We start from the raw sequence: 25,298 nt of genomic DNA, 5'->3' as shown, positions 1-25,298 counted from the left end.
ACACGTAGTTTTGAGAATAGCTAGTACGATCTGAGAAACGTACCAAAGCAATTGAGAAAAACTGTAATAAAGATTTTACCAGCTCATTTCAGCATTATTGCAAAAGAATGTGGCTTAAGTGTACAGCACACATTTGCAAGCGACAAAATACTGTATTTTGAAGAAAACTAGCAACTGCAAAGTCAGATACAGTGGGGCAAATAAGTGTTTAGTCAACCACTAATTATGCCAGTTCCCCCACTTGACAATATTAGAGAGGCATGTAATTGTCAACATAGGTAAACGTCAACCATGAGAGACAGAATCTGGGGGGACAGAAAATCACATTGTTTGATTTTTTAAGAACTTATTTGCAAATCATGGTGGAAAATAAGTATTTGGTCAATACCAAAAGTTAATCTCAATACTTTGTTATGTACCCTTTGTTGGCAATAACGGAGGCCAAACATTTTCCGTAACTCTTCACAAGCTTTTCACACACTGTTGCTGGTATTTTGACCCATTCCTCCATGCAGATCTCCTCTAGAGCAGAGATGTTTTGGGGCTGTCGTTGGGCGACACGGATGTTCAACTCCCTCCACAGATTTTCTATGGAGTTGAGATCTGGAGACTGGCTAGGCCACTCCAGCACCTTGAGATGCTTCTTACAAAGCCACTCCTTTGTTGCCGTGGCTCTGTCTTTGGGATCATTGTCATGCTGAAAGACCAAGCCACGTCTCATCTTCAATGCCCTTGCTGACGGAAGGAGATTTTCACTCAAAATCTCTCGATACATGGCCCCATTCATTCTTTCCTTTACACAGATCAGTCGTCCTGGTCCCTTTGCAGAAAAACAGCCCCAAAGCATGATGTTTCCACCCCCATGATTCACAGTGGGTATGGTGGAATTCAGTATTCTTTTTTTCTCCAAACACGAGAACCTGTGTTTCTACCAAAAAGTTCTATTTTGGTTTCTTCTGACCATAACACATTCTACCCGTCCTCTTCTGGATCATCCAAATGCTCTCTAGTGAATCGCAGACGGGCCTGGACGTGTACTTTCTTCAGCAGGGGTATACATACGTCTGGCAGTCCAGGATTTGAGTCCCTGGCGGCGCATTGTGTTACTGATAGTAGCCTTTGTTAGGGTGGTCCCAGCTCTCTGTAGGTCATTCACTAGGTCCCCCCGTGTGGTTCTGGGATTTTTGCTCACCGTTCTTGTTATCATTTTGACGCCACGGGGTGTGGAGGGAGTTGAAAGCCCCAAAACATCACTGCTCTAGAGGAGATCTGCATGGAGGAATGTGCCAAAATACCAGCAAAAGTGTGTGAAAAGCTTGTGAAGAGTTACAGAAAACGTTTAGCCTGTGTTATTGCCAACAAAGGGTACATAACAAATTATTGAGATGAACTTTTGGTATAGACCAAATACTTATTTTCCACAATGATTTGCAAATAAATTCTTTAAAAATCAAACAATGTGATTTTCTGTTTTTTTTTTTTCACATTCTGTCTCTCATAGTTGAGGTTTACACATGTTGACAATTACAGGCCTCTCTAATATTTTCAAGTGGGAGAACTTGCACAATTAGTGGTTGACTAAATACTTATTTGCCCCACTGTAATTTTTTCTTGTTGCACTGGAAAATGCACTTGCACTGCGCCAAATCAAATTTTTGAGGCAAAATGCCCATTCAGAAGCAATCTGGAGCCCTGCATCCACATTAAGATTTCTGCTGTTTTGGAGATTTGGAAATGAAAGTTAATCCAAAGCTTATCTTCATACCTGATTGTTTCTTCAGATGCCATGCAAATCCTGAAATTTGGTTTCTTCGTGCTCCTTTTTGCCAAAAGTTTGGCACTTGAGGAGGAAGAGGAAGAAGAAGGTGACGACGAGGGCACAGGTGAGAGCATGTGAGTGTGTGAGACGCTCACATGCTTATTACTGTAAGGGTTTTATGATTAGAAAAATGCACTACATGTAAACTTACTGATTGCTCTGTTGAGAACTGTTATAAAACAGCATGCCAACAAGCACACCTTTGAGATGGTGAACTGGATCTGTGACTGCCTAATAAATGCATGGTGTGGCTGTTTAGTGAAAGAATACATCGGTGTCCATCAGCTGGAGCGCCTGGTGGAGCTGCTGACACCTTTTGAGTGCAATGAACTCCTTGTTGCTCTCTCACCACCAGAAACAAAGGGGGACACTGTATCACTTAAAGGTCAGCATTCTTTTGTCACGTACCTCATCTCTGGCCATTATTACAATGGAATAATTACTAAAAAAAAAAAAAAAAAAAACACTTCATAGTTGTGAGATCGTCAACGTGTTCTGATTTGGAAACAACGTTTCATGTAGGAAGGCGCAGAGTGTCTTATTAGCACAGGTACAGCCGTGTGGAGTTTGTGTTCTCCACATGCTTATATGGGATATTTTCCATGTATTGTGACATCTTCTAATGCTGTAAAAAAGTGCATGTTAGATTGAAGAATATATTACATTTCTCATGTGTCAATGTGACTTATCTAAATATGAGACGGTACATGTTACTACTTTTAGAGGTTCATCTGTAGTTCTACTAAAGATCATCTGGTGAATTTTGTGAATGAGCCCCCAAAATATTGTGTCCAACCAGGGAGTGAGGCTAAGTGCCGGAAGGAACTGAAGACATGGTTTCAAAGGGAAAGTGCAGACATCCACTACGATCGATTAACTAAAGCCCTGTATCACATCGATAGAGCAGACATTGCCACTGGTAAGCATTTACAAAACCCTGGGGAAATTATCCAATTCAACTCAATTGACAGGAAATTATCATTAGTATTCAATAAAAAAAATCTTTGTTTCTCGATCTTTGATAACGACATACACTGACTGGCGGAGCAGTCAAATGCTCAGCTGCTATATGCTCGAAGTACTGTATAGCCACTCTTTGACACAAAATAATCATAGAATCATGTTTCCTGAATGTTTATCAGCTTTATGTTAAATGAAAAGGGCCAAATTTCATGCTGGTGTAAGAACATGTTTACATACTTTAAAACAATATTATCCTCATTCTGTATACAGTGATTCTGTACTTTTTGTGACATTTTTTTCTCCATGGTGTAATGGGATTTTTCTGATGTAAAATCTATGCATTAACTCTATCAAGATTGCGAAACATTGACCTAAGGATTGGGGGTTAAGTTAATGATTCCATGGGATCAGGTCATGTTTAGCTTTCTAGATTATAGATAATCGACGTTTGTGAGTCGAGACAGAGACAAGACCAAGACCTTCAAAATGTGGACTCCAGATTAGTATTAAGACCAGTCTTGAGGGTTATGCCTCGTGTACACTATCAACATTGCTGGACCTTTGTGGAGTCAGCAGGAGTCAACATCAAGGCGAGTCCTGTTGAGTGAACCGTCTACAGTATATAAAAGAATAACATCCAAAATTGTTGAACCATGTTGAACTGTTCTGTCATAAACTGGAGGACATTTTCTCAATTCCTCTCCAGTTCCTGGTAAAAATTAAGACTACTCGAAAAAAGCATGCAGCAGGGTTTTTGACAATAGTTGTCGCCCTACCAGGCTCCTCATATTTTGCTACTGGCGCTGACATTTTCTCTAAGTCATGTTTCCTTATTCTAAAATTCCTTCCTGCAGGTAAGCTCATGTATTGCGAAATGGTACCCCCTATGTTCGATGTATTTGCATGCCTTGAGAGGACCAAACGATTTCTACATGCTCTTTGATTGGCTAGGTTGAATGAACTCCGCTCCACTTGTTGAGATAGAATAGGCATGCACATTTCTGATTCAACAGTATTGGATGATGATTGACTGACTGACACGTCCACACTATCCAACAACACTCAGTTCTTAGATTCAAAGCTAACTCCTACAAACTCCACAAACATTGAGCCTTGTTAGATTATCTAGTTTTAGTTCAACACAAGCAAGGGTTAGGATATATTGTCATACTTGCGATAGGTCGAGGGGTATGAGTCATGGTGTCTATTACTGTTGATTTTGATTGTTATACTGTTTCTTTTGTTTATGAGCCTGGGTGCTTGGCTTATTGTTTGACTGTCTACTTGGGTTCCAAATTGCTAGGTTTGGGCATAGTTTTAGGTGATCAGTCTTTGAGACATTACAGCTGTTAAGCTTACTTAAAATTGAACAAACCTGAGAGGTACCCAAAGCAGTTGATCACACAGAGCGAGGGGGTTAGCTGGCTCAAGGCATATTTTCTGTTGATCATTGTTTCACTCCCGCACTTTATTGTTTTTTTTGTTTTTGTTTTTTTAGAAAACCAAAAGTAGTATTGTTTAAATTTGATTTGGAATAAACACTTTAAACTTTACGTTCGGTCTATTTGGAGTGTTTCCACGAATCAAGAAACCCCGAGCCTTCTAAGTCTCTCGCGGCTATTTTCAAAATAGTTCTCACACGAAGTTAATAACAACCTGTATTGAAATTTCTCAGATTTGGGGATGATAAACCGCTACTTTTTCCCCCCGCTTTAAAATCTGTAGCTTATGTTTGGATTCTTTTTATAGAGGCAGATGAGCTGCATGTCTTTTGGTGTAAATATCCCATAACACATTGGGTGCACCTGCAGCGCGCAGTCCAGAGCATTTTGTAGATGAACAAATACGTACATATTTCTCGTTGAAATTTGGTGGGAGCGGATTAAAGTCCATAACTTACAGTAATTGGTGGCCTCACACAATGGCGTCACCCGGGGTTGGCCAGGGGTGGCCACAGCCCCCCTATAAATCTGTTGGCCACCCCACTTACCAATATGTCAGATTGTAATAGCTGGAACTCAAAATGTTGACTGAGCTATTGTGGACTATGCACATTAAATCATTAGTAACTTGAAATAACACAATAACCAAAAGTAAAGCAGGTGTGTGCTGAAGTCTTTCTGACGGTTTTCTACTGGCCTGTTTACTACAATAACATGACAAAAACCTTAAATTATGGCTTTTAGTTTTAGTGTGCCACCCCAAGATTTTAAGTGGCCCCATTTTCCCACCCCTATGAAACATTTCTTAAGGCGCCACTGGCCTAAAAAGGATCATTCTAAGCCTCAGCCGCATCAAACTTATCAACGGATGGTTTTTCAAGCAAATTATTGTTCGGTAGCTAAGCAAGATTGGTTTCAAATGACAACATAACCCCCCAAAAAGTATTACAAAATAACAGTCCACAGTTAAGCGGATGATTGGCTGCTCGAAAACAGGAGCAGGAGCCGAGTCCTAAAATTGTAGCCTTCAGGGGCTCCCCATTTCATACTTCATAAGCGCTTCCTTGCTATGTAATGTTTCATAATTTCATTTTGGATTGATTTTATGAAGGCTTACTTATCTAATGAGTTTCTGATTTTAAGGGCTCACTTTGTTTGTATAATGTACTTTTGATAGCAAACCTCATGAGGGGAAATCACAGCATGTCCCTCGACAAAAGCAAATTGGGACAACACAACGCCTCATCTCGCTGCTTGGTAGTTGTATTTTTACAAGCTTTTTTTTTTTTTTTTTTTTACTCGCGAAGAAAGAATCTTTGAAGACTTTACACAGCAGCATATAAGTGCTTCATTACGCTGTGGTTTTAATTGGAGCTTCAAAAGTGGCGTTCTTTTGCACACTGCCGGTTTCTGACATTCTGTCGTCCGGTGTGGCCTAGACGAAGGTGTAAATGATCTGACGGCAGACTCAGTGGAGCTGACATGAGCCATCGAGGAAACCATCTGCTCGCTTCATCAGCAAAGGGGAAGCGATGACAAGGCGAGACACGGGGGGGATGGCGGCATCTTTGATGAAAAGTGTTGTGTGGATGCTCAACATAACCATTATGAAACATCAATTTGTGTTCTAAAGAGATCTTTAGTGTATTACTACACTGGTGGCAAAAACAAGAACTTCCATAAAATTCTGGTTAGGATACATATTTTTTGTCTGTTTTTACAGAGCTTGGAAAGAACATCAACCAGGATAAAATTTTGAACTTGAAACGATACGTCGAAGGTTATCATGAGTTTGTCATGTCTCTAAACCCCCAAGAAGAAGAAGAACCGGAAACAGATCAGAAGAAAAGACAGAAAAGAGGTGAGCAAAGTACAATGCATAGTGATTTTCTAGCCATCTAACATGTGTTTTAATAGTGAAAACTTGGAAATATACATAGTTCTTCTTGGTAGGCTCGGTCATGGAGCTTAAAAGGTGCATTAATTTAACTGTAAACTACAATTGATAAATAGAGAAAAATGCATCAAAGCTTTAACATTTGGATGTTAAGTATTTACTTTAGTTGTAATCCTCTTTTCATAAATGTCAAATGGCAGAACGTTTAACTGAACTCCAGTGAGTTGCGGGATTAGATCTGGTTGCAGTGGACAGTTACAACTCATTATTTTAGCCTTCACTGCAGAATGACTGTTTCCCACGAATTAAATACAGTATTGCACTTATATTACCTGAATTTCTACAATTCCTCCAGGAAGCTATTTGAACTCATTTATTAAAAATGTTCCTCCAAGAATCTCACGCTTTGGTGCTTTGCTATCCATTATTCACATGTTCATGAATGTGTTTTAGCATCTGATCTGATGCAGTATGACCTCGATCTTATTGTGGAGCGGCCTCCGGTCCCAGCGTACTCCAAGAGCCCAATGGATGTGGCGCTCCCCAGCTTGTATGGGCTCCTTCTGGGCTTCGGGGGAACCTTACTGATTGCCATCTTCGTGTTCTACGCTGTCTTGCGTATCACATGTCAGAACCAGCAGAAACGCCGATCAAAGGTTGCTTACCTCCTTCCTCATTTAGAGGGAAGTTATTGAAAAACAGTTATGGCTATTCTGGTGGCTGAGCAAAAATGTAATTCGAGAGTACTACAATACTGATCATAGGAAATAAAGCAGCTCCAACAGGAATAAAATCATTTGAAGGCATTATCTTTTATTGTATACTGCAAGACTTAAATTTTGGCCCGCCTGGTGGTTGGTGACTTAGGGCTAACAGATGGACTGGAATCAGGCCCTGGCACCAGAGGTTGTTCTGGTGTTACAGTGATGGTGATGCCGACTTGGTGCCTGTCTGGCATGCAATAGCCTCTAATTATGCAGCTGTGGCTCCTGCTCTCTGCCAATCCAACAGATAGCTACTCGGTCCCTTGAATTGTTAGTAAAAAGCAAGAACTTGATGCAAGAGCTGCAGAAACTGGGTTCATATAAATTAACCTTGCATTTCACAGGCCTCCACACAGGCATGTAGTTCTGGAAAACACTATTCTAGTTCTACTATATTCTCAAACTACAAAACAAGAGAGGAACTCTCAACACCTCTTTGAGTGCAATCAATCGTTATCTGAAAAACTCTTCATAAAGCGATTAGATTTTTCCGAAATTTTAAAAATTGTGAATGTCATTTAAGATCGGATTAATATATACTTCAGTGCAAAATTATTTATTCATTGCACAATTTTTCAGGTTAACTTGACTGTTGCTAGCCTTTGTAAATACCTGAAATTTGAGGTTGATCAGAGGCTCTCCGGAAGGTGGCAAGTTGGTGCCGACTCTATTTCACATGAACGTCAATAATTTAGTCATTTGTTGAACCCAGTCAAAAAAAATTGTCACATGGTGTGTACACTTGTGCTACCACCATTTATTTTTTTACTTACAGTGGTATGAAAAAGTACCTGAACCTTTTAGAATTTCACACTTTTCTGCATAAAATCACCATCAAACCACCACCATCTGATCTTTGTCAAAATCACACAGATGTAAAAACAGTGTCTGCTTTAACTAAAACTAGCCAGACATTTATAGGTTTTGATCATGAGGATAGCATGCAAACATTGACAGAAGGGGGAAAAATAAGTGAACCCTCTGCTTAAGGAGACTTAAAGAGCAATTGAAACCAATTTTTACCAAACAATTTAAGTCAGATGTGTGCCCAATCACTGATGAGTGGTTTAAAGCTGCCCTGCCCACCATAAAACCCACACCTGGTAAGATTTGTCTTGATGAGAAGCATTGTCTAATGTGCATCATGGCTCGGTCAAAAGAGCTGTCTGGAGATCTGCGATCAAGAATTGTTGATTTGTATAAAGCTGGGAAAGGATACAAACCATCTCTAAAAGTCTGGATGTTCATCAATCGACAGTCAGAGAAGTTGTCTAAAAATGGAGAGAGTTGGCGCTGTTGCTTCTCTCCCAAGAAGTGGCCTTCCACCAAAGATGACAGAAAGAGTTCAGCGCTGAATGCTCAGAGAGGTAGAATAAGAACCCTAGAGTGTCTGCTAAAGAAATCACTGGCTCAGTCCAATATCTCTGTGCACACATCAACTACGTACACGTAAAACTATGGCCATGATTGGTGTTCATGGGAGGACTCCTCGGAGGAAGCCACTGCTGTCTAAAAAAAACGTTGTTCATTTAATGTTCGCAAAAGGGCACTTGGACACTCCACAGACGTTTTGCAAAATATTTTGTGGACTGATGAAACCAAAGTTGAATTGTTTGGTAGTAACACACAACATCATGGGTGGAGGAAAAATGGAACAGCTCACCAACATCAAAACCCCATCCCCACTGTGAAGCATGGTGGAGGGAGCACCATGATTTGGGGCTGTTTTGCTATCTGTTAGACAGTTGAAGCTAAAAAAGACGATGGATGCTGCAAAAAGACAATGATCCAAATCACAGAAGTAAATCAACTTCAGCATGGTTTCAGAAGAACAAAATACACGTTCTGGAATGGCCAAGTCAAAGTCCAGACTTTAACCCCATTGAAATGCTGTGGCATGACCTAAAGACAGCGATTTATGCCAGACATCCCAGGAATCTGACTGAACTACAGTATTTTTGTAGAGAAGAATGGGCCAAGATTAGTCCTGATCGATGGGCCAGCCTGATCTGCAGCCACAGGAAGCGTCTGGTTGACGTCATTGCTGCCAAAGGGTGGGCACAAAATATTAAATGTGATGGTTCACTTATTTTTACCCCTTCTGTCATTGTTTGCATAATATCCTCTATAAAATATGTAAACCTATAAATGTTTGGGTGGTTTTAGGTAAAGCAGACATTGTTTTTTAATCTGCGTGATTTTGACAAAGGTCAGATCACATTTGGTGGTGATTTTATGCAGAAATGTGAGAAATTCTATCTCATTTTAGAAGCAATACCATATTATTTCTTAGTGTATGCATTGACCATTGCAGATGTACCTGGCCAACACTGCATAATGTGCTCCAGCACATGGAGTTGTGTTCTGCAACAACATTTAAATAAAAACCAGTGAGCGAAAACAAAGAGTACAGAATTACTCGCTTCCATTTTCGACGTCTTTTCTTTGGAAGCCAATTTCCACCATCCAAATCGCACACAGTAAAACTATATTACGTAGTAGACCTTACATAAGTGTCATTGTCTCCCAGTATCACAAGACGGGGCCAGTTTGTTGAAGAGGAACAGGCAGTAATAGTCAGTTGCATTTTTAGTTGTCTCTTGATATCATAGCCTGTTGTGAGTTCACCGATGGGGAATAATGTGTTCTACGCCCCAGCGACTTGCAGGTGCAATGCAAGACCTGGATCATGCTTTTGTTCTTCAGTCTTACTCAGGTCCCAGTGGGAACCTGCTCTTGGGTGATATTGAAAATGAAAATATCTGACTCAAGAAATACAGAACAATGAGCATTTTCACACATAAGTGGCTGCCTAGGCGTCCTTTCAGATGTCTCATTAAGGAGGCCGAGCGCCACGAGAGGCAGACCAATTGTCATGCAAAAATGGAGCATTTGCCGATGTCATGCATGATCAGAGAGCGAACACCTGACACTAAATTGACATTTACACTGGCAAACACCAGACAAGCATCTCAGCCCCTGTCTATCATGTTTTGTTTTGTTTTGTTTTGTTTAGATGTGTTTTTTTCATTGGTTACTTAACAGTGAGCAGAGTGGACTCTGCTGAGGCCACATCTGTCTCTTGTCCCAAGGAATCAGGTATCTTGATAAAAATGAAGCACTCTGTGGTGGAGCCTCGAGAGGCGTTTACTGGCACCGAAGGCTTTAATTTCACACTCCCCTTCCATTTGCATCTTCATCTGCAGGGTCACTGAGGCGCGACAGTCCCTGATCAGCAATCACTCTTCCTTTGCTCAATATATATGGATCACAGAAAAATAGATCACAAAACTTTTAGAACCCCTTTTCCTTTCAAACAGACTCAGCTGCAGCTTTAATTTTTGTCTTTCATGATTTCCTTGAGGAGAAATTCAAGACTTAATTTTTCCAAACGCTAAGATTTTACAATTAAACCACAGTGCCCTCCTGTGGTTATGTTTGGTCACTACAGCAAAGAAAAAATGATTTGCGTTTATGGGGAAGTGTGTGGAATGATGTGTTTGAAGACAAAATCTAAAAGGCCCGCTGAGATCAACTGAATTAATTAAACTGCTCCATATATTAAATTGTTAAATCCCTGTAAAGTGGTTAAAGTAGTATATTTATAAAGACATATGCACTATGTTTGATGATGCCGAAAACGTGCTAAGAGGACAACAATGTAGTTTTGAAGATAAACTGTAGCTGTTCTCCGGACAACCAAAATGAGCCATCTGACTTTGGCGTTTGAACACACAGTGTTCCAATTTACCACTTCTTAACAGGGGAGACCACCAAACCAGTTTGTCAATCCAGAGCAGTGGCGGTTTTAGGGGTGGGGCCACAGAGGCACTGGCCCTACCTCTTAATTTGAATGGCCCTTGAACTTCTCCAATTTTAGCACAAAGCATGGCAACCGCCGAATCCTTCTTTTCTGAAGTGAGAGAAAATGAGATAATGTTGTTACTAAAAATTAATGCTGCTTTTCAATAAAAAAGTTTTAGTTTTTTTTTTAAATTATTGTTCCATGTATTGTATCCTTACTTGCACACAGTATGATTATGATTATATATAGACGAAAGGTTATAAACTTTACTGGTCAAGCAAAGTTGAATGAGACGCGATGAATGATGTGCAAATATGTTTTTACCGCCACATGCAGGATAATCTGCGTATTGCCTTGTTGACTAAAACAAACACTGAACAAAAATGGCAGCGACACTTGGCCCCATAAGGTTACATGTGGCCCCTTTTTGGCCCCTGTTTCAGAAAAATCCTAGAACCGCCACTGATCTAGAGATAGAAGTGGTGGTAGGTAAAATGCCTTTTTTTAAATACCATTTTTCATAGTTAGAATTTACTTAAATCTGAGAATTTAAAAAATCGACATTCTTTACTACGCTGCTAAGAAGTTTCATGTTATCCTGTCATCACAATGGACTGTATATGTTCGTAAGAAATATGCTTCTTGGTTGGTCTGATGTTCTCAGGTCTACAAACTTGCCCTTTTCCCTCCGAATGCAACGCTGGGCATTTAAACCATCTCAATGGGCGGAAAACACAAAAACATGTGTATCTTCATTGTATACGTTTGTAAGAAAAATGCTCCTTTGGTCAGTATGATTTTCTCAGGTCTACAAACTTCCCCTTGTCCCTCCAGATGCAACGTTGGGCATTATGGCCAAACAACTCCACTTTAATTTCCTCAGACCACAGGACATGTCTCCAGAAATTAGGATATTTGTCTTTTTCCAAACTGTAATCTGGCTTTTTTTCCCTTTAAGAGTAATAAATTAATTCTTAATGATTGGCCTTTCAGTCCATGTCAGTGCAGGTTTCGCTGTGCATAATGGCACTTCCTTATGAGTTTCACAAGGTCGTTAGCTTTTTGTTCCGGGGTCGTTTCAACCATTTCGGACCAAAAACATTCGTCTCTGGGTCACAGAGCCCGTTTACTTTCTGAGCGGTGTGATAGCTGGACATTCTTATGATGTTACTTGCATATAATTGTATGAAAAGATGAATGTGGCACCTTTAAGCATCTGGAAATTTCAATTGTGTGTGACTTAGTCGGTTAGTATTTCCCCAAAGGGGTTATAGTGGCCCTGTTAAGTAGACATGGTAATATGCATTAATATCTTTTTGTTTTTTATGTAATGCAAGCAAAACATTATCAACAACATTTCCCTTAATATGTAAATGAATGCTCAGAGAGTTTCTAAGTGATTAAATTAAACCTAGACACGCACATCCATATAAATGATGAGCAACTCAGAGACTTGTGGAGTACAGCAGCAGATGCTGCCAGAACACTTTAAGATAATTTAATAGCTTCATAAATAGCTAAATAAATTCACCAGCAGCACTCTGGCCACTACGTTATCCTGCTGCCAATACAACCAACTTAGCACCAACCAGATGACATAAGATTCAGTAAAGTCTGGACTTCCACAAAGGTCAAGTTTAACAATAGTCGAAATTACTGACCGCTCAATCAACAGCACATGATCTTACAGTGAAACAGAATACATCGGTGGCTTCTAATGTGAGCATTTTTTTTTTTTTTTTAAGTGAACTCAGTGCGCTTACAAAATTGTGTTTCTTAAAAAATATATACACATATTGAAAACATATATTGCAAGGCAGCAGCAGTGGGGGAAAAAATCAAGTTCAGTGAGACTACACGTTATAAGTATACTGTATAAATTCCACTTCCATTTTTAATGCAGTAGTTGAATATGACAAAATATTTATTACAAACCAATTCTGGTTATGACAAAACATCTATTACAAACCTATTTGTAATACATGTGCATTGTTAGTGTAAGCCACTAGCTACTGCACATTAGACATATTTTAAGCCTTAAGGAAGTGGAACCATTTGTGTAAAGGTTGGAGACATGCAGAAAAGACTCGTTTTTGAGGGGTTAAATCGCTTTATTGGTATAAGACGACACATGGAATTAAGTAATGCAATTTGATGTTTTTGTATGTTTACTGAGGGTTCCTCATATTTATTCACAAAAACACAAAGCTATTTTAAAACTCTTTATCTTCAGTATAGAGTGACACACATGTAAAGCAGACAAACAACAAATATAATTCAAGTGTGTTCCTTCACAACGGCGTCAAGTTTAAAGTGCAATCAACCATGTCTTTAAAAAGTGTGATGTTGGGTCTCCCCCTGGTGGAGCTTAACATGACCCTGCACTGGGCTGCTCTCGTCATGTGTAACAAAAGAGCGGCACATAAAGAATAAATCTAATCATAAAATAAACATATATCAAAGTGTATGAAAGACAATCAAGGTCACATGAATACACAAAAAAATCCTACAAATGGTCTATGGTTTTAATAACATTAAAATGCATTTTTCGATATCAATTCATATTTTTTAATTCAAATTAACAATAAGGTTCGTAAAAGGAATATGTATTACACATCTGATGGATGCCTTACGTTCACCCTGCCTTGTGAGAGAATGTTCATCAAACGCCTGCCAAAGTAATCACTGCTAATGAGAAGCTACAAAATGTAATGCGGGTCCCTGAATGCAAGTAAATGCTGAGATGATTTTTTTGGGGGTAGTGATTTCAAAGTGAGCTATCCCATATTATAACTGTGTTTAAATTGGAGGAACACATCCAAATTGCACCTTAAAAGCCTGACAAGTAACAACAACAAAAAAGGTAACATTGACCATGGAAGTATAGTACATAATTGAAAAACAAAGTTTAGTTGGCATTGTTTGAGTCAAACAGGCTTCCATTTGCAATTATACTTCTTATTTATCAGCACCTCCAACATATCATTACCAGCATATTAAGCATTCTATTCTTTTGCAGGTGCTTTGAGTGTGTTGTTTGAGCAGACATGAGTGGCTTAATGTTAGTCACTATTTTGTGTATTATGACGTCAAGCTCACATCGACTCTGCATTTAATTAAAAAAAAAAAAAAGACATAATAAATACATTGGAATTGTGTCTCTTGAGTCATGCAAAGTTAATCCAGCCCAAGTCAGTTTGGTAAATGTATAGAAGTAGCGTTCGAAAAAAAACTGGTTGTGGTGCACAATATCTGTTTTCAAATGTTGATGAAAAGCTAAACAGGCAAAATGAGACTTATCTTTTCTTGAAGAAACCAATAAAAGGATGTGCGTGCAGCAGAGAAGAATTCATGGTACTGTAGCTCAAGTACATGAATGATCAAATTGGACATATTATTAAATTGACTTTTTCAGATGATCGTATCCATCTAATGCCTCCCTTTTGAACTGTTTGCCGCCACGTTAAAACATACCATTGGTTTTAAACAGAATGGCGCCATCTATTTCTGATTAAAACCAACTGAGATGGTAATATAATAAAAGTGGAAGGAAATGGTTTTGCGGAAAAGAAGACTTAACAATTTGAAATATAAATAAAATTACACGAGTGCACATCCTGGCAGGCAAAGTCAAGACGACTAATCCGCCTAGGAGCCTTCTTAGTTCCAAAAAATCTTCTAAGCGCTGTAGAACCCTGGAAGTCTGTCCTTCTAAAAATCACTGAGGATGCTGATATCTGCAAACTCTTGCCGGTATCGGTATGAGTAAAAGACCAAGATGGAGGACCACTTGAGGGTTATGAAACTCCACACACACGACAGGTAAAGACTCCTTGGATCAGTCAATGCTGTGACACAAACAAAATATTGTTGAATTTTCAGCACAAGAACAGTGCCATGGTCCGTTTGAGGTACTTACTTTGCTTCTGTGTGATGGCCAGTGTCATGAAGGTGACGAATGCCGTCATGGCCACAATGCAGAAGAGCATGCCGACGCCAATGAAGAGCTTAAGACCTTTAAGCCATGTGCGCCAGTAGTCCTGAAGGTACATGACGTGAGTGACCAAAGCCCACAGTGCCAACACACCTGCCAAAATACAACAAACCATATTGAATGAAAATACTGGGAAATACATAGCTATACATCACATTGAAAATTTTCATATTACTGATGCTACAGGGTAAATATTAGGAGTCGGAACCTCTTGGTACCTCACGATACGATACGATACGATACGATACGATTTGCGATACAAACCTCACGATAACGATGATCTGACGATATGGCGATACAACGATTATTGATACATTGGTCAGGAAATCATTCTAGGATTTTCTACAAACAACTAATAAACAGAAAAACAAGCTTCTGCTGTGAAGTGAAATGAGTTTATCACTAGTACATGTCCAATCCATTTGAACTGGGAGGGTGGCAGCGAATCCCTCCCACTTCAAACGGATTGAACGTCTATGGCTGTCATTGGCAGACAATGCCAGGCAATGAGGTAATTTTGGGCCATTTAAGATCATTTACCTATTTTCAGTTACTTCCTGTTGATTTGGGGGTATTTTATGGGTCACTCCCTGTTTGAGTTACAAAACAGGACGTGACCTGGGAGTCACCCAAATGAAAAGGCAGTGACTCAAACTCAACAGGAAGTGACCTGTAAATGCCGTAAAATGAGCAACAAGTGACCTGTAAATGCCCCGAAAATCGGACCAAATGACTGTGAATGCTCTGGTTTTGAATAAATGAGACTTCCCAGTATAAATGGATTGGGCGTCAAGCACCGTCAATGGCAGCCTTAGAGTTAACTGAGACACTATTATGGTGAATGATTTTGGTAGCAACTTGATGGTTCCTTTTTTTTTTTTTTTTTTTTTTTTAAACCATTAACACCTTTTTAAAACGTTATTTGGATTCTTGACAGGAGCGTATCGATAACCTTTTGGAATACAAAGTATCAAGATATATCACCATTTCGATAATTTGTCACACCCCTAGTAAATCTCATTGTTCATTGTTCACAACCCAACTATATCAGATTTTTAAGCAAGTGATTCTTATGGTTCCTACAGTAAAGGGATGTTGTGGAGTTGTACACTTTGTGTGTTTTAGCATGTTGAGCCACCCAAATGCTAGGAAATGCTTAGGTCTAAAAAACTTCTGTCTGAAATATAATAACTCCCCTACTTCCCTATCCTGGTACTCCAGACTCACCGCTGTTGCAGTTATTGAGTCTGGCCACCATTAAGCGGATAAAATTTCCACGGCGGAGCTAGCCACAGCAAACAGACAGCGGATTGGACCAATCAGCGACAGGCAGGACGAGGGACTTGCGCGCGGAAGTAAACATACGAGGAGAGCGGAGTTTATTCAACATGGCTAGCGCGAGACAGACTGTTGTCAATGACTTGTGTCAATGTGTTTTTGGTAATTTAAAACTGATTCTACCGTGGATTGGAACATATTCTCGGCTCACCTCTCCTCGTGTTCGCCATCTGTGTTGTTGTGGACTGTGGAGACGACTTCCGACGCGGAAGAGTGACGTTGCTCATTTAGACACGTCATGCAAATAAACGAATCTGATTTGGCGACTGATTTTGTACTTGCTCGAGAGGCCGTTAATGGGCTGTGTCCCAGACTATACTCTCAATGTTTGAAAAACACAGGGAGAACAGTCTGGTCGTGCCAGGCAACTACTTCCCCCATTCAAAAATAAACATTCTTTCACATGGTATAATTTCTTGAATAACCAGTTGCAACACTATTGTTTCATAAAAAAATAAAAATAAAAAAATAAAAAATAAAAATAACAACAACAACAACAACAAAAAAAAATATATATATATATATATATATAGTCAAAAAATGAATATATCGCCCAGAACTACTCCTAATGACGGCGATAGACGCACAATCCAATTGGACACGGAGGCTTAGCTACACCCCTCCAATCAAATTTGATTTTGACGTCCATCCCTGTCAATGGTAGTGAGTTAAAATACGATCTTTTTAACAACTAGGGGTGTGGCAAAATATCAAAACGGTGATGTATCATGATACTTTGTATCTCAAAAGGTTATCAATATGCTCCGGCCAAGAATCGATATATGTACAGCGTTTTAAAAAGGTGACACTGTTTAAAAAAAAAAAAAAAAAAAGGAACCAACAAGTTGCTACCAAAATCTTTCCTCAAGAATATGGTCTCTGTTAACTCAGTGGCTGCCAATGACAGCGGTAGATGCCCAATCCATTGAAACCAGAGTATTGGATGATTGATTTTCGGGGCATTTACAGGTCACTTTGTGTTAATTTTAGGTCATCTACAGCAGGGGTCCCCAAACGCCGGGCCGCGGACCGGTACCGGTCTGTGGTGCATTGGTACCGGGCCGCAAAAGAAATAATTTATTAACGACTGCATAATGGCCAAATTAAATTTCACCTGTGCCCCTTAACACACCAGTATCCCCGTCTACTCCAGATATAATACTACAGGCTGGAATGTCGTCATTGAAATCCATTGAAAGGACTGCTAGCAGTACATCTTGTTTTGTATATCTATGTACGCTTTTCCTCAAAAATAATGTCTGACGTAGGGTGGGCGAATCACATTTGTTCCCGGAAATAATTAGCCCCCACACTAGAATAACTGAAAAACAGACATCTTTGGACAGATTTTTTACAGGGAAAAGGGCACCTGACGAGCCAGAAGATGAGCCTAGAAACCTCGAAGAAAACAATCCACGCTACTTCCCAATCACTGAAGACCCACGAACTGGGAAGGAGTGAATTCGTGACCCGTTTGTGGATAAACTGAGTGATTCGAGCATGTCTGTGCAACAGGAGGATCAATTTGTAGAGATCACAAGCGACGGCTACCTTAAACGTACATTTGAGACAACAACTCTACCGATGTTCTGGATTAAAGTCATTCCGGAATATCCTGACATCGCTAGGAGAGCATTGAAAACCGTGCTACAATTTCCAATATCGTATCTTTGTGAAGCGGGCTTCTTTCACTCCCCCCTCACACATTGATGGGACCATCTCGTCTCAACGAAACAAGCTCAGGCCTCCCACTGATTCAGCGGGTGAGTTATATTTTCTCTGCACTTAACACGACGGGGCTAAGAAAAAATGTTATTTTTAGGGCTGTCAAACGATTAAAATTTTTAATCGGGTTAATTACAGCTTAAAAATTAATTAATCGTAATTAAACTGAATTAATCGCAATTCAAACCATTTATAAAATATGCCATATTTTTCTGTAAATTATATACATATTCTGTAAAATAAATTGTTGGAATGGAAAGATAAGACACGAGATGGATATATACATTCAACATACGGTATATAAGGACTGTAGTGGGCATTTCACTCTACTGTCATTTAAATCTGTCTATGCTGTCCTCACTCCGAAGCGTTTACTTTTTCCAAAGCTAGACAGCTAGTGAACGACGCCATAATAATAATCAGACTTCTTTCTTTTTCATCTGATTTATTTATAAAATGGCCTCAAACCATTGTCCTCTTTAGACCGTCATAAAACTACCAAAAAAAGTACACAAGCATTGCATTAGCAACAACGTTAGCTTAGCACGCTATACAGGTTCACAAAACATAAACAAAAAGCGTCTCATACAAAAAATATAACATTTCGCTTACTAACATAATATGTGCATTATTTGCAACAACCATACTTACGGACAAATCTTGTCCAAGGATCATATAAGCACAACATTACAACGTAGGCGTCAGCCCAAGACGTCCTGCAGCCATATTGAACTGGCAAGACAACAATAAACCATGTCGCAAAGCGACCACAAGAGTTCGCTGTTAGACAGCACAAAAAGCCTTGCTGTAAAACTTACCAAAAGGCAGAATACTGTCTGAGCGGGACATGTGTGTTAATTGCGTCAAATATTTTAACGTGATTAATTTAAAAAATTAATTACCGCGCGTTAACGCGATAATTTTGACAGCCCTAGTTATTTTATATTTGCTGTACATTGCCGGTGTTCTGACAAATTTTGCATGCGCGTAACATTAAAAATGGCCGTGAATGCAGCGATTCCAAAGTAAACACTACAAACTTTCTTTAAAGTAAGAAATATTAACTTACGTTTGCCATGTTAGCTGCACACAACAACTGCACGCAGCTCTCTCACTTAACGTCTTCCCCGCATCGTTAAGCATTAATTTACGCCGTTTTTGTGTTACACATGTATGTTTATGATGTAAATAGTTTTTTAGCACCAATGGATAACATTGAGAGTCCAACTGAATATGAAAGAGGGCTTTTTCACCGTCACAAAAGCTTTAGGAGCAAAATTTTATAAGGGTGCAAAATTTGATAGAACACCGGTCCGTGAAAAAAAAAGGCCCAAATCGCACCAGTCCGTGGTGCAAAAAAGGTTGGGGACCCCTGATCAACAGGTCACCTCATGTTGAATTTGAGTCACTGCCTCTTTATTTGGGGCAGTTCCTGTGTCACATCTTATTATGTAAGCCAAAATCAACAGGGAATTAGCCATAAATGCTCCAAAATAAACAGGAAGTCACCCAGAAATGGCCTGAAAATCAACAGGAAGTGGCTAAAAATCAACATCAAATGACCTGAAATGCCTGAAAATGAACTAATTGGCTGCCATTGACCGCCATAGACATCCAATCTGTTAGAAGTGGGAGATATGACAGGTGCCACCCTCCTGGTTCAAATGAACCTCAGAGCACAAGCATTAAAAGAGCTAACTTTTCTGTTTATTACTTACATAGAAAAATATTGTAGAATTATTTACTGACCCATGTATCGATAATCGTTATACCGCCATATTGCGAGACCATCGTTATCATGAGGTTTGTATCGCAAATGTTAATCTATCGTGAGCTACCCAGAGGCTCCCACCCCTATAAACAACACACCATAGAATGCATACTTTAGTAAAGAGATGCCTGTAAATAGTTGTAAATTAGTGATCACTGGTGAGCAATTAGTTATTGTATGGACATAATCGTGCAGTTTGACGAGACTAAAATTGTCATGATGTGAAGTGAGTTCATCCCTCGTAGTAAAACCTGAGGTGAACCAGGATTGCGAATTTTACTGCAAATTTACAACAATGTTGAATTAATATTTCTAAATCCAACAGTATCCAGATCATGTATTTCCGTGAAAAGACGCATTTTAGGAAGTTGTTAAGTCTAGTCAACACGTGGCCTTGATATATTGTTTGATTTAATTTCAAACTGCAGCCAACTTCATTGAAATGTGTCACGTCCTTACCTGAAAGGCCTCCCATCGCCGCCGTCCATGGCTGATGATAAACAATATTCCAGACCAAAAAAGCCGAAAGTCCAACCAGAGCGCCAAAGCTAGCATATCCTATGCTGATATAGATCCTTCTAATCGCCATCGTCAAACAATCACCTCAAACGCGTGTGCTGAGAGAGAATTCAGTGCGTATATTTAAAAACACTCTAAACCAGCTCCATAGTCAGCTTATCGCCACATTATGTAAGACGATAGACGTGATGCTAAAGGCGGGGATCGGCAATCAACAAAAAGGCCTTTGCAAAACTAACAAAGAGAACTAGATGTTTGTTATCATCGACGAATAACGTGATCAAAAGGACATATTCATCACCGGAAAAGTCACTTGGAATTTACTGAGTTATACGGTAATACGAGCAGAAGAAGCTAGCAGCAACACAGTGAGATGACTGTTTTTCCGGTTACCATACAAAGATGACACACGACCCAAGAGAGAAATAATCCGCCCTATTTGGTCTTTCAACACATAAAGGCAAAATGTACTTAGAATTCGATTAGCCCCCATGTCTTCACATTACTGCTACAAAAGACTTTATGTCGCATTTTGCCTAAGATTGTGTAATGACATTTGATACGTTATATAGCTGTATGCTTCAATTTACGATAGTCTGCTCGTATCAGTGTTACTATCTTGAACCCAAACAAACAGCTTTGTCAATGCACTCCGCGCCTAGAGTTGGTAAGTCTTGTGGTAGACAAATCGACTGTAAAAAGACAGTAGTAGTCGTAATCATATGTTTCAATGTACGATAGTCTGGATGTATCAGTGTTGTTTTCTTGAACCCAAACAAACAGCATTGTCAATGTACTCCGCCGCTAGAGTAGTCTAGTAATCTACTGTGGTGGACAAATCATCTGTAAAAAAGACAGTACTGGTCGTCTAAAATCTGTTGTGGCACAGTAGGCACACTGTATTTTTGTAATAGTAGATATGCGTAGTAAAATAATATCAATTTATGAATTAATATGAAATAATTAACCAATGAAAGTAATCATCACAACGTAATCATTTATATATGCAGGTGTTGGAAAAAATAATGGAAACACCTTTAAAACCAATTGAATATGGTGTATGCAGGGCTGTCAACAGTCTTGCAGGGGCCCGGGGACAAGAGAACATTATAGACCCTACCCACCGACGTCACAAAATCACGTGCTCGCTGTATGGTTCCGCCCCCTTGTCCGTCATTTTGTGTCTGTATTATCAATGGTCTCAATTGATCGAGCAATTTATAATGCATTTCATGGAAGACCCGGTGCTTTCGGATGCCGTAAACTCACTTGATGCGTTGCATAAAAGGCGTTATGTGGAAAAGCTTCAGTTTATCCATTCGCCATATTTGATGCCTAAATCGATGTTTTTCGACCCGCTGTCTCCGCCGTATTTGCCAGACATCTGCTAGCTACCATGATATGTACAACTATCTTGTCCACACAAAATCAGCCTATTCTCACGAAAGTTTGAAAAACTTTAAGAGCTTGGAGGCTTATAAATACTTCGTTGCTGGTTGGGTGAAACAGGTCCTCGTCCACGAAAATTTGGCAGGAATCTATCTTGTGCTTGGAAAGGTGAGTAACGAAATTTTCAATTCAAAATCTTTTGTTATTGCTAACATCCACTGTCAAGTCTAATGTATTTCATGTCGTTTGTCAATGGAGTTAGGGCTTTTAATGTTTGTATGGTTTAGCGATAGCACTCTCACTACATACATACGTGTATGTTTTCGGCGATTAGCCTAGCAATGATCTTAATTGTGGTTGTCAGCCCAAAACCCTCTAAATATATATTAAATGCATCTTACCAGATATAAAATGACTACTACATAATCTGTGGTAATCGTTTGGAGCCCAGTTTTCTCGTCGAATTGCAGCAGCCCATCTCGCTCTCTTCTCTCCGGGTCTCTCGGAATCCGGTAGAACTTCAAGTCTCTCCGTCTTCTCCGTCTATCTTCTCTGTTATTGCAACCGACCGCCACACACGCCTTCACCATTTTGATTATTAATGTTAACGAGCAGAAAAACACGTTGTAAATAGGAGGAATGTACGTAGCCGTAACAGGTAAACATGATGTGTTCACGGACAATTGGGCGGCACCAGTCAGGAGGAAGGAGTTGTGACGTCACGTGGGTAGGGTCTATAGGGCTGCCCCCACCCCTGCCACCGGCTTGTCAAGACAACATATGCAGTACTTTTAACGCTTTGCAAGCAAATAAATAAATTTTCAAATTATTTAATTTGAAATGGACAGTTAAATTTAACAGACCATAATGTGATGTGACACAGTGTAAACAAACAATTTCCATCTATTGTCCCATGTAGGCTACAATGCAATACAACTGAGAGTGCTATGCCTGCCTGCTCGTTTGTGCTAATTCGGTGATGGATTCGTATCAGCGTTTGCTATAATACACAATGGGTTGTAAACCCAAGATAAATCCAGCCGCCGGACCGTAGTCTGTTCAGCCTCGTGCACCTGCTCTCCACAGACTAACATATATCCCTGATCTCCCATCACCTTCTCACTCCTCGGCCCAACGTGAGCAGCATGTCTTTTCATGCCGCAGCTCAATAGGCTACAAGCGGCCGGTGACCAACTCGAATCGGGCTTTGGTCACGGTGATCGCGAATGGAAACGTTCAGTGTTAGCGGCTGTTGTTCACTTACCGACATCACTGTCCACAGCCAACTTTTGCCCTAATTCTCTGGCTTCATGGCCCCCTTTTAAAAACGTCATCATTTTTTCTTTTCTTTTCTGCGCACCCGATTTATGATGACTCGACATGTTAAGAGTTTATAACGATGACCGATTTTAATTTCCCGCTTCAGGGCACGTACGTAGTGTAGCTTTGAGTGCTCCAGAGCGGGGTCAAACCATTCTCTGCTAAGACAGAGGCGGTAGGAAGGGGCGTTGTGCAAAAAAAGGTTGAAAATATATGTTTGAAATATTTAATATGTTAATGTTTTTAAATATATATCGAGTAGAACATAATATTTAATCAGTGATTTAAATAAGAAAAAAATATGTGAATGTAAAGTAAAATAAATTAAGGGTCATTAAGGGGCCCCTATGGTCTTGAGGCCCGGGACATCATACCCGGTTGCCCCCCTTTATCGACGGGCTTGGGTGAAGGTCCGCTTTTGTGGCAATTACAGCCTCAATTCTCCGAGGTATTGATCCATACAACTTGTGAATAGTTTCCAATAAGGGTGTAACAGTACATGTATTTGTATTGAACCGTTTTGGTACATGGTGCTCGGTTCGGAACGGAGGCATACCGAACGAGTTTCTGATGTAATGTAACCCTTACTTTTCGAGGCTGTGAGTCGAACGGGTTACAGTTTCTTTGTGTAGATTATATTTACTCAGTCTTCTCTATTATAATGAGGACCAACGCGGTAGGACAGTATAACCCAGAAACATCAGCGGCGTGACAACGTGGCCGCCGCGAGAACGCAGTGAAATGCGAGCGTTAAAGTCAGTCAGCCAATGCACACCAGTCGCACGTGTTAAACACGTCCCAGAAGCGGCTCAACACGACGCACTCAAAAAGAACGGCAGAGTTTATTATTTGACGCGAGACGCGACCGTCCTACTTCAATACTACTACCGGTAGCTAGGATCGGGCAGACCGGAAGTCACTCGTGTAAAAATACGGTGGATCCGGTCGATTTTCAAACTAATATGCAATCCTAACCCACTTTTTGAGTCCATCAAATCTCTTGAGTGGTAAATTGGGACACATTTGACTTGTCTTTGTTGATTTACTGCTGTCTTCTCTGCTATAATAATAACCAACACGGCCACGTGTTCAATACAAAACCCTCCTACCACAACAAAACAAGTAGGAACTAATATTCACATAGAAACTAAAGTTATACAACATAAAATATACAATATAAATGAATACTAGATCACAATTGTCAAATATAAACACATAATAAAAAAATAATAGCTCATTTAAATAAAATAAATTGAAAGCTAAAACACCTGTAATTAAATAATAGGAATAATACACAGTTCCTGCTTATACAATTAAATTTATTAATTTCTGTGTGCCACTTTAACTTGAGAAAATCCACCAATAAAGCTTTTGAAAACTGTTCATAAGAAAAAAAAATGTTTCATGGAGGCATTTCTTTTGTAAAATACATGTGTAAAATCTTTGTCATTGGGATTGCTTTTCTCTTTAGCACAGGACTTCTTTTTTCTTCTTTCTTTCAGAAAGAAAGCTGACCAATACGCGGGGTCTGAAAGGCAAATTGTTGTTGGATTATATTTAAATACCCGCTACCTTTTGAGCAGAATTCTAGCTTTGTATAGGCTAATGTTCCTATTGTTGAAAGCACAAAGGTGAGTAATAAACAACAAGCACATTTATGTTTTGCATTTTGTTTTCTTACCGTACCGAAAATGAACCGAGCCGTAACCTCAAAACCGAGGTACGTACCGAACCGAGATCTTTGTGTCCCGTTACACCCCTAGTTTCCAAAGGAATTTTAACCCATTCTTCAGTTAGAATACCCTCTAACACTTGTGTAGATTATGACCGTTGAAATCTTCTTAATTGAATCTGTAAATCTGACCATAAATGCTCAATACTGTTGAGGTCTGGGGATTGTGTCGGCTTTACGAGATGCTCATCTTCATTAGAATGTTCCTCATGCCATTCTTTAACTATTATGTTCAATGATTATGATGCCAAAAAAGTCGAGAAGTCATAATACAGTAAAATAAGAATTATGAATGAAACATGGAGAAAAGTAAGAAATTAAATGAGAACAAAAAGGAGAGAATCATTTTAGGAAGTCCAATTGTAAACACGCATGGGCCTCGCCCGCATTAGAGGTGTAATGTAACACATGTATTTAATAAGCTAATACACAGTATTCAATTCAAATGGAAGAGTTAGCCAGCTATAAGAGCTGCAGAAAGGATACATTGAGGAAAAAAGTGAAGTGCATCCAGGATTTGCCACAAGATTTCCTCAGGGAAGAGTTAGCCAGCTATAAGAGCTGCAGAAAGTAAACATTGAGAAAAAAAAATGAAGTGCATCCAGGATTTGCAATAAGATTTCCATATCTGAGGAAAGATAGAACCTATCCTCTCCAGCTACCAGCCAATAACCTTTCTCTGCACAACATGGAAGGCCCTATCAGGCATCAAATGCGGCTAAAATAAGTATAGAATGAAAATTGGTTAATGCTTTTTTACTTTAGTCATATTATTTAGTGTTCTGTAATGTACATATTGTTCTCTTAGCTTTAAATCAAG

The 25,298-nt window shown here is 39.5% G+C and overlaps 2 protein-coding genes across 2 annotated transcripts; one reads left to right on the top strand and one right to left on the bottom strand.

Annotated features, from left to right (window-relative positions):
- Positions 1–1,786: 1,786 nt before the first annotated feature.
- On the top strand, positions 1,787–6,816 carry LOC130929603 (transmembrane and death domain protein 1-like). The gene is made up of 5 exons (XM_057856892.1): positions 1,787–1,883; positions 2,079–2,204; positions 2,619–2,738; positions 5,948–6,085; positions 6,575–6,816. The coding sequence occupies exons 1-5, from the start codon at positions 1,787–1,789 to the stop codon at positions 6,814–6,816; spliced, it is 723 nt and encodes a 240-aa protein (XP_057712875.1).
- Positions 6,817–12,790: 5,974 nt separating this feature from the next.
- On the bottom strand, positions 12,791–20,426 carry slc48a1a (solute carrier family 48 member 1a). The gene is made up of 3 exons (XM_057829234.1): positions 19,978–20,426; positions 14,610–14,777; positions 12,791–14,538 (listed from the first exon to the last, which is right to left on the bottom strand). The coding sequence occupies exons 1-3, from the start codon at positions 20,105–20,107 to the stop codon at positions 14,402–14,404; spliced, it is 435 nt and encodes a 144-aa protein (XP_057685217.1). The 5' UTR covers positions 20,108–20,426; the 3' UTR covers positions 12,791–14,401.
- Positions 20,427–25,298: the final 4,872 nt, after the last annotated feature.

Source organism: Corythoichthys intestinalis, chromosome 2 (genome assembly GCF_030265065.1).
Source record: "Corythoichthys intestinalis isolate RoL2023-P3 chromosome 2, ASM3026506v1, whole genome shotgun sequence".
NCBI lineage: Eukaryota > Metazoa > Chordata > Actinopteri > Syngnathiformes > Syngnathidae > Corythoichthys > Corythoichthys intestinalis.
The sequence above is the reverse complement of the archived record's forward strand: the minus strand, read 5'-3'. Positions and strand labels throughout refer to the sequence as shown.

What these genes read in the sequence shown, in the direction of transcription:
- LOC130929603 (XM_057856892.1), top strand. Translation starts at nt 1,787, where the DNA reads ATGCAAATCCTGAAATTTGGTTTCTTCGTGCTCCTTTTTGCCAAAAGT. An exon ending in AGGTGACGACGAGGGCACAG is followed by an intron (nt 1,884 to 2,078) that starts GTGAGAGCATGT and finishes GTGGCTGTTTAG; the next exon opens with TGAAAGAATACATCGGTGTC. An exon ending in GGACACTGTATCACTTAAAG is followed by an intron (nt 2,205 to 2,618) that starts GTCAGCATTCTT and finishes GTGTCCAACCAG; the next exon opens with GGAGTGAGGCTAAGTGCCGG.
- slc48a1a (XM_057829234.1), bottom strand. Translation starts at nt 20,107, where the DNA reads ATGGCGATTAGAAGGATCTATATCAGCATAGGATATGCTAGCTTTGGC. An exon ending in GGCGATGGGAGGCCTTTCAG is followed by an intron (nt 14,778 to 19,977) that starts GTAAGGACGTGA and finishes GTATTTTGGCAG; the next exon opens with GTGTGTTGGCACTGTGGGCT. An exon ending in GGCCATCACACAGAAGCAAA is followed by an intron (nt 14,539 to 14,609) that starts GTAAGTACCTCA and finishes TTTGTGTCACAG; the next exon opens with CATTGACTGATCCAAGGAGT.